The following is a 16,592-nucleotide window of genomic DNA, read 5'->3' as shown; positions in this document are numbered from 1 at the left end:
CAACTGGGAGGTGGGGGCAAGATTTTCCACAGAGAACTCTCTTTAAAAGAGCTAAATTTCAGAGCCTGCCTGGGCAACAACTGTTGGCAAATTTAACATTGTGATTTATCATTTATTTCCTGCATTAGCGTTTCCGTTTCGGAAAACACAGGAGTGGATTATTTAATTTATGATTTTGCTGTGGTTGAAACTTCAGGAAAACCTATTGATTACACTGTTGTATCTGGCAATGAAAGAGGTGAGTACTATCCCCCTAATGAGTTAAAATAGCCAGGGGAACATCATAACCTGTCTTTTGCATGGCAGGTGCTGCTGTGCACAAGTGAGAAGATGGACAGCATGGATAAACGTCTTTTTACAAAAAGGAGTACACAGAGAATTTCTTTCAGAGCTTTTCAGCATTGACTTTGCTGATCTCTGGCTTTAGAAAGGGTGGTAACTTGCTACAAAATGGGTTCCTTTAGTCTTAAACGATGATAATTTAGAGACTGGGGGAGCCAAAATAGAAAGTGCTGTAAACAAGCAGCTTCCTCCCTGCCAGTCACTTTTAGTCCATCATTTCCTTGCACTTATGTTAAGGCATCTGCCCTCCTGCAGCTCTTGCAGCTGTGCCCAGGCTCCACTTGGCCCACAACAAAGGAAGTGTGTAGAAACTGAGAGAAAACTTGGAAATACATAAAAAAATGGAGTTGTGCAAGAAGAAGCTGCAATACTCCTTATTTGTGAAATAATGTGAAATTATTTTTCACGTATGCTGTTCCTTTGCACGTTTAAGAGCTGTTTGGTGTGGGATGGGCACCCAGCTGTGATGCCTTTGCTGTTTGGCCAGTGGAAGTGTTGAATTTCACATTGTTCAGAAACATCCCAAGAGCAACTAAGACACAAGAGATAGGAGGGGTACAAGTGAAATGGCAGCTGTAGCAGCAAAAGTGCATGTTTTTCCTTTCAGGTCACTTTAGACTGGATCCTGAAAGTGGGGAGCTGAGAACAGCAGTGAATTTGGACTATGAGGAAGTTTCTCAGTATGTGATTTTAATTCAAGCAAACAAAAAAGTCTTCTCTGCTGCAGGAGCCCAGCGTTCAGGTAACTTTTTGCTTTGAATGACATTCCAGGGGAGCAATGGCCATGTGTCTTGTGTTTGCAACCCACACAGGAGTTGTGATTCTCTTTAACTTGTGAAGTTTGATATGAAGGGTGAAAAGCTGACAGTCAAGGTTGTTCACTTGTGTTTTTTCCAGGCCTGTTTGCTGAGAACGTGGCCATGCTGACGATCTCTGTGCAGGATGTGAACGAAGAGCCCGTGTTTTCCAGCAGCTCCTACTCTGCCCGCATTCCCAACTCTGTGCCCTACAAATACGCTGTCGTTACAGTCCAGGTAGAGTATTTCCTGTGCTCTTCATGAGGACAGAAATCCTGTGAAAGGTCTGGGTTTCTTTCACTGGGTTAAAGGAGCTCTTAAATCTGCTCTTGAGAGCTGAGTTTACTGGTTGAAGAGCAATGTGCAGTCTAAAAGCCACAAGCAGAGTGTCATAAACCACTTTTTTTAAACCCAGGCCACAGATCCAGACTCAGGAGACAATGGACTTCTGCTCTACAGCTTAGTCAGAGGCCAAACTGACGAATTTGACATCAATGAAAACACGGGACAGATTTTTACGGTTTCTGTAGCAGGAAAGACTGGAACATTTAATCTGGAAGTCCAAGCTGCAGACCAAGGCACAAGAAGACTCACAGCCTGGACAACAGTCAGTGTAAGGAAGATTTTTCTATATAATCCTGATTTATTTCCATGTCAAGATTGTAAACAAGAAGGGCTAAGTTTTTTTGGTAATGGCAGAACCAAAAAATTACTTAACACAGTCAATAGGGCTGTCAGCTACATGAATATTTACATACTAGAATTAAGATGTTGCCATTTTCATTGACATATAAAAATACGTTGGCACAAAAACTGATTTTTGGAGGACAGTTATTTTATATCTGAGGGTTTTTGTTATTGTTTAGTGGGTTGGTTGTTTGAGGGTTTTTTGATCAATCTATGAGAGGTACAAATGCTTTAGAAAATCTTACATGAGATTCTTTATTAGGTAACTGTTGATTCCAGTTCCAGCAGCAACATTGTGATGCTGGTGCTTAGTCAGAAGATCAACGTGGTGGAAAGAAACAGTGCTGAAATACAAAGGTATTTTTGAAGCCATGAGTTTGTTCTGGTATAATTTCTAATGATAAATTTACAGTCCCTTTGGGATAGGGGTCTGACATCCTACAGGGAGCTGATACAGCCAGTGCCCAGGAAAAGCCAGGCCTTCAATCTGATGTAGCTCAGAATAATTTGAGGGAATTCACAGGAATCCACCAATTTTTGCCTCGTAAGTTTTTGGCCTGAGCTGACAAATCCCAAAGAGGTCATTGGACTAGACAATTTCAAGAGGTTTCTTCCCACCTCAACGTTTGTGTCATTTTTAACTGCCTAAGGGTTTTCATGGATAGCAAGATAAAAATGTGGAGACACAGGACAGACACCACAAACCAAACCCACCATTGCTACAGGTGAAAATCCCCCCTCATGGCACAGCAGCAGAGCTTCTCCAGGACATCCCAGCCCTGCAGGAACAGGGGATTAGCCAGTGATGTGTGATGGCCACCCAACAATTAAAACCATAATTGGGCCTTTTTGGCATGTTAACAAAGATGGAAGATCGGTTGTTTGGCCATACTTTGGCCATACTATTTACATTGGAAAGATGGAGTCCTGTGCTTATGAAGGGAATTCACTCTGAAGGTGGAAAAAATGACTTTGTGTTGTCGCTGCTATTATGGACCAGTTTCTTGCTGGTAAAAATTAAATGGAAAACTTTCTTGGAAGCAGCTGGTGCTGATTGCTATCAGAATGATGGATTCACTGGGCCACTGGTCCAATCCAGCACGAAAATCTCTCTGGAAAAAGAGGAGAAAACAATGAGGATTATGAGACTAAATTTCCCTCCTCCCCACCTTTACTGTTTATAGTAGTCTATAGATATTGTTTTCCTCTGCTACTCAATCACCCAACAATTTTGGGCAAACAGCTTAATTCCTTTGCTGATGATAATCCTGCATTTTTACATGCTTAGGTTAAAATACCTGCCAAGGTATTTTTAGTAGTATCAATTAATATCTGGCAAATGTTGTATTAAATACCACTTTATTTAATTTCCAGAGTAAAGGAATCTGTCATTGCCCAGTTAATTAAAAATGTTTTCTTCATGTGATGCCAGGGTCCTGGAAGACAAACTTGGATGGAATGTCTACGTGGTTGATATTTCTTCCAAGGAGACTGAAAAAAAAGCAAGGAGCAGCACTGATGAAACCCAAGTAAAAATCATTGCTTTTGATGAGGCCCACCAGGAAGTACCTGCAGAAGATGTGAAAAGGTCTGTATGGCACAGTCTGCCCTCTGGGTGGCAGGGCTTATGCAGATAGGGTTTTTTAGAGTTCAGAAAGCTTTTTCAGTATTTACTGACAGCTAATTTTCGGACTTTGCCAAAAACATGAATAAGGCTGCTTCATTGTGCAAAATAGATTCAAAAGTCAGTTTAAGAAAAAAAAAGCTGAAGCAGAAAGAATATAATTAAAATATATATCGACTTCAGAGTGGCAGAACATTGATTAAAAACTCACACTTTAGGTGTATTTTACATTTCTTTGGTAACCTGGCAGTGATGTGGGTCTAGTTCAACTGTCCCAGCTTTGCAGCATTTTAGGTCATGAGCACCAGGGCTGGTTGCTGGAAAACAGAGCTTTTCCTGAATGAAAGAAATGACAAGTCTGAATCCTCAGAAAAGGTCTTGGCAGACCAGGGAGGGATATCCTGTATTTTTTTCACTACTCCTCCAGCCAAAACGAAGATCTGGTAAATCACACACATTTTACCCTTCCATCCTCAGAAAACTGAGGGAGCAGAAGGGCGACATTGAGGCGGAACTGGAGAAGGTGTTCTCAGCATCCGTCAGTGCTGCCATCGGGGAGGCTCCCGGAGCGCCGGCATCCTCGGACCTCGTGGCTGCCATCGTGCTCGGGGTCCTGTTCGCCGGCACCTTCATCGCCTTCCTGGCCTACATCCTGCTGGATCTGAGAAGGAAAAGGTACAGAGGGTTTGCCTTAGCAAAGCCATTTGGATTTACAGCTGATTGGTTTAATTAAATGTCAACTCGAAAAATATTTGTCTGATAAATTACTGGCATTTGCAGGGAGCATTGCCCAAGATTTGCTATGCTGGATCACCACACACAGCTGAAAGTTGTTTCTTCTTGTGTTTGTCACTCAGCAAAAGCAGAAATAAATACTTCTAAATCAGAGAAATGTGAACAGCAGGAATTTTAACTGGGAAGGGGGGCCTACGAGTCTCTTCCAACCCCATAAATGATGAAAGCAAGAGAGGTTTTGCTGCTTAACTTCAGTGGCAGCAGGGCCACATGGTAGAGGAAAACAAATAATTTCCAGAAGGGAAGCAAACATTTACACTGCTACCATTATGGAAAAATAGGAAATACTCCAAACTAATCCCCAGAATAATACTGAAAATAAATGCTGTGTAAAATAATGTGTATTAAACTTCTGACACAAAAAAATCATCTTCTGTTTCTAAACAACTAGGAAGCCAATCTTCAAAAAGAATGAATTATTTTAATATATTGTTATTATTTCAATGTATTATTTTCAGGAAGTATGGGAAACAGGATTTGGCTAAGAAAGTCAAAATTGCGGAGGGCATTGATAACCCGTGGGCAGTTGATAAAAATGGAAGTCTGAAAAGCTTAGAGAAACCAGAGCACATGAATAATGGGTAAGTAGACTGCTGCTATCACATATTTATAGAAAATTGCATATAAAAAACGTGGTTCTAGTTTATTCTGGTACCATAGGATTTTCCTTGGATCTCTCACTAGGCTATAGGTTCATTTTTAAAGACCCTTAAAATGAGAAGTTAAAAGTCTCTACACTTGAAGGAAGTTAATACCCTTTAATCTTCTATCAAAGGCAAATTCCTACTTACTCTTTAGCAAATTGTTAATCTTGATGCAGAGAAGAACCTTCAGGATCCAAGAAGCTACTTAACATTTCCCTGGGTAAAATCCCACTGATTTTGAGATCAGTGCACATGCTGCTCTTGGTTGTAGAGAGGCTGAGATTTTGTCTTAGCTCAAGGTGCTGTGAATTCTCTTAACTCTCTCAGGAGAACTGAGATGATATCATTTGACAACCTGGAACGCACCAGAGGAGATGATGCTGAAAAAGATGAAATTCAGGCCCCTGAAAAAGACAATTACCTGGACACAGTGCTGCTGGGTTACAAGAGTGAAAGTGAGCAAAATGGAGCACCTGAAAAAGCTGCTGAAAGTAGAAATGTGGAGGCCCAGCCCACTGTAGGATTCACAACAAAACAGGTAATGAGCTTTTTGATTGCAAAGCATGGAGTGAAAAGTATTTTATTGTTATTCATCAAATAACTGAAGGAATTATCAAGAAAGTAAATCTGATGGAACTAAAAAAAAAAAAAAAAAAAAAAAAAAATCTTGTGAAGTACTCCCTGGAAATGTTCAAGGCCAGGCTGGACAGGGCTTGGAGCAACTTTGTCTAGTTCAAGGTGTCCCTGCCCATGGCAGGTGGGGTGGAGCTGACTATCTCTTAGGGTGCCTTCCACCCCAAACCATTCTATGATCCTATAAAAAATCATAGAGGAGGGGCTGTTTGTCCCTGCCTAGCAGAAGGAGCAGGACTTCGATCCAGAACTGATGACTTTCTTCTATCTTCACGGAATGTGTACAGTAAAGGGCTCACAATTTTATGATTTCTACTGCTTATAATTTGTCCACACTCAACCATTTGTAGCTTTCTGCCTCACCTGTGTCACACTTTTTTGCAGGATTCCTTTGTGACAGACATGTACCAGAAGCCAGCTCTTTCCTTAACACCTCATCCCACATTGCCTGCCCCTGAGAAAGAACTGAAAGGAGTAAAATTTTCAGAGGTGGCAGTGATTTTGGACACAGAGCCTGGAGATGATGAGCCTGAAGATGATGATTCTGAAGATGACAAGCCTGGTGATGATGTATCTGTCTGATAAGAACACTTGATGAAGAAAATTCTTAGAAAAACCACAATGAGACTCATTGGAACAGCTCAGAATTAAATGAGCAATAAGAATATGGGAATGTTATCCAGATTTTAATTCTGCTTCTGTTGTAAGGATGGATAAGGACGAGAACAAGCAATATGAGGGAAGGGCTGCAGTGCTGTACTGCAGGGTTGCTTCCCCAGCAGCAGCGCTGCCTCACAGTGTATTTAATTTCTCTCGGCACGTGTTAAATGGGCAAGACAATAAACCCGATTCCTGTGCAGTGGCATTGCTTCAGATGGAGTAATTATGGGACATCAATTATTCTGTTCTTTTCCACAGAAGTGTCCGCCGCAGTGTTTGAAAACGAGAGTCTGTTTTCTAATTTTCCTGTTTTCCTTTTCTTATTTTTTTCTCTCCTCTTTTCCAGTTAGGCGGTGCCTTCCCCCGGCGCCGGGAGCAGCCCCGGAGGAGCGGCTTTTCCTGGGCACAGGAGCGGAGGAGCGGCCGGTGAGACCCAGAACGGTGCGAGGGCTCGGGGCGTTGCGGCCCCGCTCCCTCCGCCCTCCGCGCCGGGAGGAAGGGCAGGGCAGAGCCTCGCCTTCCTCCTCCTCCTCCTCCTCCTCCGGCGGGGCGGGGAAGTTTCTGGCACCTTCTGGCGGTGCCGGCGGAAGCGGCCGGCAGGGAGCGGGGGGAGGCGGCGCCGCGGCGGGGCCGGGGCAGCGCCATGGCCAAGTGGGGACAGGGGGACCCGCGCTGGATCGTGGAGGAGCGCGCGGACGCCACCAACGTGAACAACTGGCACTGGTGAGCGCCGGGATGCGGCGGGAACGGGCGCGGGATGCGGGGAAGGGGTGGGGGGAGCGGGGCGGCTGGCGCTGACCCCGCCGCTCCCGGGGCAGGACGGAGCGGGACGCGACCAGCTGGTCCAAGAGGAAGCTGAAGGAGGTGCTGGAGGGGCTGGTGGTGGAGGGCGAGGCCGGGCGCTGCGAGATCGGCGACCTCAAACACGTGGAGGGCGAAGCGTCCTGCAACAGCCGCAAAGGGAAACTCATCTTCTTCTACGAGTGGAACCTGCGCCTCAGCTGGAAAGGTACGGGGGAAAGGGGGATGCGAGGGGCTCCGCGGGGACTGCCGGCCATGGCAGCGTGTCCGGGGACCGGGCCCGGCGCGGCCCCGCCGGGGAGGTGGCATTGGCACGGGTGCCGTGGGGTCTGTGATGGTTCCTGCTGCCAGCGGGAGCCATCCCTGTGCAGAGGAACCTGTCCCCTCCGGGCTGGGAAAACGCGAATGTCTCGGTGAACTGCAGTGACTCAGAGTCGTGGGGAGAGTGGGGGAGCCACGTGGGCCTGGATAAATGCGTATTCTTAAATAACCTTGAAACCGGAGCTTGGCTCTTTCTCCTTCAGCCAGGCTTTTCCCACCCCATATTCCTTAGCACTGCATGCCCCGTGTATCAGCGCAGGGTTACTCACTTGGCTGTGCAAGAAGTAAATGCCTGCAGTGTGGCGGTATTGACAGCAGAGTGCCGGGGCTGGTTTAGTTCCACTGTGCCCAGATTTACAGCTCCCAATTTCAGCTGTGTGCTCCGTGCCTGTGGAGAGCAGGAACACCTAGGAAACGTCAGATTACAGCTGTTTCCGAAAACTAACTGTAACTTACATTGAGGATTAGGAATTACAGGAGGATAAAACTCTTCAGTGGGAAATCGAAATAATAGTTAATTATTTGGGATACCGGGGGCTGTGCTTGTGTATTTTTTTTTTTTTTTTTGTGCCATATCCGTTTGCAGTCCCAGCTCTTGGAGTTGCCCTCTGCTGTGCTTGTCCCATGACAAGCTCTTCGTTTGCAGTTCGGTTTTTGGTGATACCAAGGAATTCTTTCCATTTATTAGATGCCTAAAACGTGACAGCAAAATGTGGCCCGTGTCTTGCAGTGGAGTAAGAATCAGGAGCAGCTGATGGAATGTCCCTGGATATTGCAGTGCCGAGTGACAGGCTGTGCTTCCCCAAATACTTATTTCTTAGATCTCGGGTGTGTGGGTTTCCCTGACTGGAATATTGCCGAGACCAGATCTGGAATTGAAGTCTGCTCTTACAATAAGAAGGGACTTTAAATGAAGTACCACTGTTTGTTTTAGATAGTTTTAAATGTTCCAAGTGTGTTATAAACTAAGAACATACTTAGAGTTGAGATGTCAATGTTGAGAGAGCAAGGCAAATATTGTACTCTAGTGCAGTTGAAATCAGTGTAGATAAAACTATTGTAATCAGCTTTTTGACTTCTGTAAGTTCAGCTAAAATCACCTTAAGCTTTAAACACAGGTTAGTTTGGCTTTGTGTGGCTTATTTCAGTATCAAGTTAGAAGCAGGCAGACAGTATTTTGTTTGTATTCCTATGTAGGTTCTTTCTAAACTGTTTCTCTGCAAGGTCTTTGTGCTGCTCAGGGTTTAGAGACAGCTCTGACTTGTGCTGGGTGCTTTGCTACACTGAGTGAATCGTGGCTTTGAGAGCTTAATTTTAAAGAAGTTGGCTACTACACAGGAAATTCTAAAAAAACGCAGAGGCTGATGATTTTTTCTGTGATAGCCATCGTGTTGTGTGTTTTGAGAGCTCTAAATTAGAAGTGAGAGTTCAGACTGAACTGCTAAAAATTGTAATTGCTGTAATTAGTTCTACAAGTCTTCAAGGATAACTAGGACTTCAAGCTATGATTAAAATGTGGCTATGTAAGGACAAATGATAAAAATCCTGAGATTTGCCGCCAGTTTGGAAAGTCCAGTGTTGGAAAAACATCGTTCTTAGGAATTTAGATAAGGGAGAAACAAGAAAGTGAGGAACTGAGGGTACTTAATGGCACATAAACTGAGCAAAATGGCTGTTCTATCATTTGTTAGAGGATTTTAATGGCTTATTCCACATTGTGATGGAAACTTTGTGAAAACTCATTTGTCCTTTTAAAGCAGGTATCTCAACAGTGTGTTGTTATAGGTGGGTCTTTCTGAGGTGTGTGCTTCACACTGGATTGGCAGGAAACCAAAATATAATTTATTCCAATGGAATTCCAACAGATAATTTGATTGTTTGATAAAAAGGTAATAAAGCTTTGTTTGCATTACAGTGGTACTGAAAATGCAGAGCTGCAGCTGTGTCATGTTGAACCACCAGCTCTGTTTGCTCACTGATTGGACTTTGCTGCCCAGCACAGACATTGTTCACTGTTCTTTGTGAAACTCTATTTTGAGAGTTGTGAAAATTGCTAATAGGATTAGTTGAAGTCAGGTTTGTGTTCTGCTCCCCAAAACTCCTTCCTGCATGCCTGCACCTCCTTTCTGTGGAGAGCAGCCAAAAATAAGACTGGCTTTATTGTCTGCAAAGACGACGTTGTGTGGTTTTCCTGAACTCATCCTGGTGCTTGGAAGGGGCAGGGAAGAGCACACTGAGGTGGCTGTGTGGGCCCAGGAGTGTTTCAAGGATGGCATTAACCAGTTGCCATGGCTTCACTGAGTGACAGGTTCTCCTGGGAGACTCCGAGGTCTAGTTCAGCTGTCCCTGCGTGGATGTGGCTGTGCAGTTGTGGATTAACAGACTGAGCACGTTGTGCAATCAGTCCCTCATTGCCTCAGACCCGAGTGGGGAGGGATCTTTGCACTTGGTGTTACCGATAGCCCTTCACCTTCTCCTTGCCAGGAAACACCTGGGCGTTTGTTTGAGTCCCTCACTGGGATCTCGACCAGTTGGGTTCTGTCGGTGCCTCACGATCTCATGGGGGCTCAGGGAAGTAATTTAAATAATGAGAGTGATGTTAAGGAACAGTGGGATCCAGGTGGCTCCCGTGAAAGTGGGAATCCCCAGAAATAATGCATCTGCCTTCATGATAATTCCCCTTCTGCAGCCATGCTCAGCCCTGGGCTGTTGGAATTGAGAGTTTTGCTGATGAAGCATCGTGTTAGATTTTTTATGTTCTGACACTGAGCTGACAGACCTGCATGTTTCTGTTGTTGCTTTCTGAAGAGATTTTATCGTGATCGAATTAGTGAGTTAATTTAAATAACAAAACGCTTTTGCAAGGCAAAGGTGGAGAGTCTTCAGTGTAATGAAAAAAGCGTCAGACCTTAAATTCAATTTTTGCAGTGGGGATCTGAGGCAGAGCAGCACAGGGACAGCTCAGTGGGGTGGGCCTTGGCCCTGAAGGATGCAGAAGTGGAGCTTAATTCTTGTCCTTGCCGAGTCTCTCTGCAGTGTACAGTGATTGTAACATGGTTAAAAGTAACATCAAGCGCTCTGAATATGCGTGTGAATTTCTTATTTTAAAAACTGTCAATTGTGTATGTCTCCATTATACCACATGTATGTTTCCTGGTGACATGCCTGCGTGGTGGGAGCTTTCACACAAGTGAAGAGGCCATGGTCAGCATTCCAGGGAGCTGCTGCATCCTGAGCGGACACAGGGGAGGAGGAGATGATTTTCCCCTACCCACCCTTAGATGCATATTCAGTGTTGGTGCCACGCTTTAAAGGTGTTAGAGCAGGTGACAACTGCAGGGGAGAGCAGTGCAGGGAGCAGGTGGGTCCGTGTCCATCCCTTGGTGCACCTGGATAGGGAATCCAGCTCCCAGGAAAGGCTCAGGTTGCTGTTCAGTTCCTTTAAATCAGCCTTGGGGCAACTCCCTTCACGTAACACCTTTGTACAACTGAGCTCCAAGTGTAAAACTCTTGCTGTGGGGCAAATAGTTTTTAATGATGCATTTAAGAATTCATTATGTTAATACAGGTACAGTGAAAGAGTCTGGTGAGAAACATAAGGGATCTGTTGAAATTCCTAACCTGTCAGAAGAAAATGAGGTAGATGATACAGAGGTAGGTGTGCAACACTGGTATGGCTATATAGGTCCACAATCCTTAAATAAAGCATTAATCAACATCTAGGCATCATATTTTGATATATCCTGTTATTAAATGGGATGATTACATGTGCATAGTTTATTTCATGCTTTTGTTTATTATACTGGGAATAATGCCTTGTTCTGTTCTCAAATTTTCCAGTGAGGAATGTGCACGGTTTGCTTTGCTAATTATTGTGATGATATTTTAACTACAAATTTGAGAAGAACTCTGCTTTGTAGTCTTGAACAAACCCCAAGCCAACACAGCAAACCACTCGCAGCCCTAAGAGCTTACGGAGTCCCTGTGTTGGTCGGGTAGGGGTTGATACTGGGCTTCACACATCCTTCAGCCTCTGCTGAGAAGCAGCTCTTGGCTGTACTTGATCAACTGGACTGAGTGGAGGTTCTACATTTATTTATGTCTTAAGAGGACTTATTTTTAGCAAAGGTTGGCTAACCCAAGATCATGAATTTGAAATTGCAGCTGTCCTCTGAGCATAGTAAACAAAGCCCAAATGCTATCCTTTGTTGCCAGAACCCAAAAGGCTCATGACTGGGGTCTCTCAGATGCTGTAATTTTTCTGTTTCTAGATAAATGTTAGCAAGAAGAAAGGGGAAGGTGATGTTCTGAAGGACCTGATGAGAACTGAAGGAACCACCAAAGTCAGAGAGGCCCTGAGGGACTATCTGAAAGCACTTAAAACAGGTAAATTAAACCAGGTGAATTAATCAGCTCCTTGGGAGTGTTCCTGTGCAGGCACCTCTCCTAAACAGCTTGGTCTGATACTGACAGATCCCTGGGTCTGCACTGGTTTTATTTTTAAGTGTCACCAGCTGAGATGAAATAAGAGAGTCCTGACACTCAGGATCTTTCTTGCTCTCAAATGTGGCCCTGTCCAGAAGGTTCTGCAGTGACTGAGGCTGTGCTGGGTCACACAGGCCCTGCCAGGGCTCAGCTTGGCAATACTAGGATTGGCCACTATTAGGATTTATTTTGTTACCTAATTTTAAAAAACTGCCTTCCTTGCCTGAACTGCTGCCTTATTTTTGTGTCCCTTTGTTTTAGTTATTAATTAAATTAGTTATTTCCTGGAATTTCTGAAATGCTGTCTTTATTTCTGTTTTTCCACTCTACAAATACAGTCTCTGCTCATCCTTAAGCTTGCCATAATGGTTTGAGAAACTAAGGTTTTATTATCCCAAACTATTACTAAATTTATAAATTTTCACTTGCTCTTCTAAACCAAAGGTGAACCAAATTTAAATTTCCCTTTCTATTTTTTGAACTGTGGTATTTTTGTGAATTACAGCTAGCAAAGTGGGCTCAAAAAATTCTCAAAGATAATTCCTATTTTCTAGGCAGATGTTTGCTCTCAACTCATTTTAATCCTTGTTGCTTTCATTCCTGTGAAACTGTCCCTTAAAAATGAGAAAGGATGTGTGTGTGTATGTAAAAAATTTGGAGTTGATGCATTTGCAACTTATTGTAATCAAACTGTTATCAGGTGCATCTCTGTGATTGTGCACTACTTTGTTAAATTATTACCTCTTTTTTTTTTTTTGTCAAATGCTGTGTAATTTTCCCAAGTTGGATCCAGCAATTTTTGGCTTGAGAAATGACTGTGTATGATTTTTAGGGCATCCAAAGGTTCTTTAACACTGGAAACTCAAAGGGAAGCAGCCTCTGACAGGGATGGCTCTCATTCTGTATTTAGTTTCCTCCCAGTTTAGAAGAATTTCTTTGGGTATTATTGCTCTTTGATCTGAACATCTGCTGTGCTGCCAGAAGTCTGTGCAGATGTTACTGATTTGGGGTCAGGTAACTCAGAAAAGCCTTTTTAAGGGAAATTGCTCTTAGGTCTGTTCCTGATGGAAACAGAAAGGGAAACTGGGGAAACTGGAGTTTTATTCAGTGCTCCTGCAGTTATACCCATTCCCCGGGGTTTTGGTGATCTTCACTGTGTATGTGGATGTTGGGGGGGTTGAACAGCTCAATTTCACACTGGAAAGTGCTTTTCTTCACTGCAGAGTTCACCTTGGGAATGATTCTGCCAACAAAAGCTCCCGTTGGTCAGGAACTGGCCACAGAGCGAAAACCAAGTGGGAGCACGATGCAGGTATGTTGGCTTCAGGTTTCTTCACTGGATTTAGAGACTCCTGATTAATAATCCTGCTGAGTAAATGCAGAAATACACTGTATAATTACTATGTATTCATTCACACTCTGTGTTTGAGAATGTGCAGGTGCCAACAGTCCTGCCCTGCCAGAATGTTGTAAGTGTTAAGATGTCACACTCAATCCTGTCAATATTTTTTTTTTCTTTGCAGGATGCTGTTACACCACAGTCTCTGGATATGGTTGGAGTAAAAATTCCAACAGTGAGGATACATATGAGGGAAGTCTTCAACTCTCCAGCTGATGAACTTTACAGCATCTTCACAAAGAAGGAGGTAAGTGATACTTTCAGGAGGCATTTTAACTGAATGTGGATGTTGATGCAGCTGAAGTGTTGTGTAATAGACGTGTCACAGTCACTGTGTCAAGTAGAGATTCCATCTGATGAGAGTTTATTAGGTTGCCTTAGACCTGTTTTTGCCAGTTGTTACCTTAACAAAGCCAAGTACTCAAAGTGAAGCTGCATCTTTATGTGGTTTCGGTGCAGCTTCCTTGTGCTGTCCTTACCAAAAGCTTTGCTGTTTGCTGTAGGTGTTGCTCAGGAGCCTGAGGGGCTCAGTACTGGCACTGCTGTTACCCATAGCTTGCAGGTTAATTAGATTAATTACGGGTGGTGATGATACTGTTGCTTATAGGGTATGAAATACACAATCGCTAATTTTGGGTTTGTGTCCTTCAAGAGTCTGGGCTGGTGTTGGAGAACTTTAAATTACAATCCCAGGGCTCCCTCTGGGAAATAGAAATGGATCTTGGCAGCTCTTCTGCACCTTCCTAAAGCTGCTGCTCCATTTCCCTCCTGTCCCAGTCTGGGCCCAGCCAGTGGTGTCTATGCCTGTGTCTGTGCTGGGGGCAGAGTCTGTCCTGGCCTGGAGCTGCCAGTGCAAGTTTCTCAGCAGTTGCAGTCTCACTGTGGCACCGCACTGGCCCCTGCCACCACCCCAGCAAGGCTGTGTAAAATCAAGAAGCCCGATGCGTATCAGTGTTAATTCCTTCAGCACCCCGCCCTTGTCTCCCAGCATGGTGCATTTTGTGCTCTGTTCTTTTTTGCTAGTTGGTACAGAAGTTCTCCAAATGCCCAGCTGTGATTGAAGCAGAGAAAGGAGGCAAACTTCAGATGTTTGAGGGCTGTGTCAGCGGGGAATACACAGAACTGGTAAAAAGCTCCTCTCTGCTTCCCAAATGGGGAGGGGGTGGTGGCTTCTTCCCTGAGCTAAAAAGCAGCGTCATTTTGTGAATTTCAGTTTCTCTAGTGCATATTCCTGTGTTTCAAAGCCAAACAGTTGCTCTTTTGTTGTGTGGCTTCTCTGTCCCATTAACAGAGCCAGGGCTGACCACACCTAAGGCCCTGCATGGGGAGGAGAAAACCCAGCACAATCCTTTGTAACTACGAGGAGGGAGAAAGCAGGTTTAAGGTTTATCTCCCAAATCTGTATCCCTTTTTAACTGGGGAAATGAGCTCTGTTCTATTCAGGGCAAATGTTACCCTGTCCCAACTGAACGCTGGTGCAACTAGAAGGGAAAACCTGATAATTAGAGCTCAGCTGCATTTTTGAAATGTCCTTGAAAATGAAAAATCATTTTCATCTGCAGGAGTGCCCGACTTGTGCATTGGGCCAGGCTGGGTTGTGTAACACAATCACTCTGTCACACTTCAAAATTTCAGTGGGGAAAACTGGGCTTGTCCTTGTTTCAAAGTCTGCAAGAAAATCAGTGTTTTATGTGCAGTAACCAGTGAGTCCTGATCTTTTCCCACGGCAAAACCATAACAGTGGAATGCAGCACGCTGAGACCTCCATGAAAAGAGTTTATTTCAAAAACAAACCCCAACCTTGGTCTTGTTTACATGCATGTGTCCCATATTCCATAAGATAATGCTCCTCGCCCTGTATTTCAGGGAGAACTGTAATGGGAATTCTCTCCCCTGCTAATGAGGAGAACCTTCTTATCTTCCCACAGGTCCCAAGCCAAAGAATTGTCCTGAAGTGGCGGTGTAGGAGCTGGCCTGATGGTGAGTTTTTCCAAGGATCTCTCTCTCATTGGAGGGCTCCTTGGCAGGGGGAAGGACCAAAGCTGGCAGGGAACAGCCTTAGCTGGACACTTCCTTGGTGTGTGTCCTTCGGAGAACAGCCCAGCCCAGAGAGCTGTGAAAAGAGGCTGTGCTCAGACAGGCGGAGCAGAGAGGGAATCAGCAACAACAACAAGAGTCATTCTTTAAAAACCACTTCACTGAAGGGTCCTGTTTTCTTCCCTCAGAACATTATGCAACAGTGGCCTTGAACTTCCAGAACCTGGTGGCTCAGTCGGAACTGGAGCTGGAATGCAAAGGGGTTCCTGTGTCCCATGAAGAGAGTACAAGACAATGTTGGAAGAATCAATATTTTGAAGAAATACATACTTTACTGCAGCAGTCTAAAGACAACATGGAATGATAACAGCACTGTAGTTTTGTTAGGGCATTACTTTTTATACTTCGTTAACATTTGGTTTTCTAAAAAAATATATATATAATTTATTTGTGGGAAGAATAAAGACCCACTTCTATGAGACTGTACATAGTTTAAGTGCTATTTACGGGTTTTTAGGGAATGAGAGGCAAGTCAGACTGTGTATATAAACAGCTTTACTTGGGGACAGTGATCTCTGTTCTGCTTGCCTGCAGCTTCAGAGAGTGACAATGATTCAGCTGCAGTGAGTCCTGCCCTCAGAGGTAGGTGAGCTACACCAATCAATAGGAAACATTTCCAGTTCCTTAATCTTCAGTGTATCAAGTGGCAAAATTAAATCCCTGTAGGAGACGGAGTTCCCAGCAGAGGTGAGCTGAAAGGGATTACAAAACTGCTGCTCCATTTCAAGAAATGGGGGTATCATTTACAGCCTCTTGCTAGATGCTTTTCACTGCAGACTCTTTCCAGTTGCAGTTTTAGGAAAGATAATGAACAATGTCATGTAATTATTAGGTCTGCATGCACTGTACTCCCTTACTTGACCTCAGTGTGACATTTATTTAGGAAGAAACAAACAGTAATAGTGCTTTCTTTCTGCAGCTTTGTAAAACCTTCCACTGAAATGATTTACAGCCCTCTGCACTGCTGTACCTCAGAGAGAACAACTGTTAAGAGAATTTTGACAGGAACACATTGTAATTTCTAATTAAACCATCTTGAGGTGAGCAAGGATAACTTAGTTCTGAAGTGCTTCATAAGTAAAGTGTACAAATGAAATCTACAATCTGAAACAAACTGGCCACAACAGGGCAGGCTGCCTTTGGAAAAACATGCTTGGCTCAATAAAAATGTGACTTTGCATCAAGCTGCTTTTCTCCATACACTGATCCTGCCACACTAAATCAGGTTTCTTAGAAGGTAAGTCCTATATTTTTTATTTTTACAGAATGCCAGCACTTGGCAACCTTACCACCAAAAAGCTATGATC

General features: G+C 44.0%; 2 protein-coding genes across 2 annotated transcripts in view; both read left to right on the top strand.

Annotated features, from left to right (window-relative positions):
- Positions 1-6,381, top strand: part of LOC116441712 (protocadherin Fat 4-like) — a 31,939-nt gene extending 25,558 nt beyond the window's left edge. Inside the window, exons 30-39 of the mRNA XM_032103932.1 lie at positions 129-238; positions 950-1,084; positions 1,240-1,376; positions 1,555-1,752; positions 2,089-2,183; positions 3,259-3,414; positions 3,928-4,125; positions 4,704-4,826; positions 5,217-5,427; positions 5,907-6,381. Coding sequence (XP_031959823.1) covers positions 129-238; positions 950-1,084; positions 1,240-1,376; positions 1,555-1,752; positions 2,089-2,183; positions 3,259-3,414; positions 3,928-4,125; positions 4,704-4,826; positions 5,217-5,427; positions 5,907-6,104 — 1,561 coding nt within the window. The 3' untranslated portion in view covers positions 6,105-6,381. The remainder of the gene's footprint in view (positions 1-128; positions 239-949; positions 1,085-1,239; positions 1,377-1,554; positions 1,753-2,088; positions 2,184-3,258; positions 3,415-3,927; positions 4,126-4,703; positions 4,827-5,216; positions 5,428-5,906) is intronic.
- Positions 6,382-6,770: 389 nt separating this feature from the next.
- Positions 6,771-16,469, top strand: LOC116441630 (activator of 90 kDa heat shock protein ATPase homolog 2-like). The gene is made up of 9 exons (XM_032103748.1): positions 6,771-6,905; positions 7,001-7,191; positions 10,873-10,958; positions 11,576-11,690; positions 13,013-13,101; positions 13,313-13,435; positions 14,212-14,313; positions 15,117-15,168; positions 15,414-16,469. Exons 1-9 carry the CDS (start codon positions 6,826-6,828, stop codon positions 15,587-15,589), a joined length of 1,014 nt encoding a protein of 337 aa, XP_031959639.1. The 5' UTR covers positions 6,771-6,825; the 3' UTR covers positions 15,590-16,469.
- The last annotated feature ends 123 nt before the right edge of the window (positions 16,470-16,592 follow it).

The sequence above is a fragment of the Corvus moneduloides genome, chromosome 3, assembly GCF_009650955.1.
Source record: "Corvus moneduloides isolate bCorMon1 chromosome 3, bCorMon1.pri, whole genome shotgun sequence".
NCBI lineage: Eukaryota > Metazoa > Chordata > Aves > Passeriformes > Corvidae > Corvus > Corvus moneduloides.
This window is presented reverse-complemented; position numbering and strand designations above follow the sequence as displayed.

Excerpts from the sequence above, each read along its gene's own strand:
- LOC116441630 (XM_032103748.1), top strand. The coding sequence starts at position 6,826 with ATGGCCAAGTGGGGACAGGGGGACCCGCGCTGGATCGTGGAGGAGCGC. Across the intron at positions 13,102-13,312 it reads CAAGTGGGAGCACGATGCAG|GATGCTGTTACACCACAGTC; the intron begins GTATGTTGGCTT and ends TTTTCTTTGCAG. Across the intron at positions 15,169-15,413 it reads GTGTAGGAGCTGGCCTGATG|AACATTATGCAACAGTGGCC; the intron begins GTGAGTTTTTCC and ends TTCTTCCCTCAG.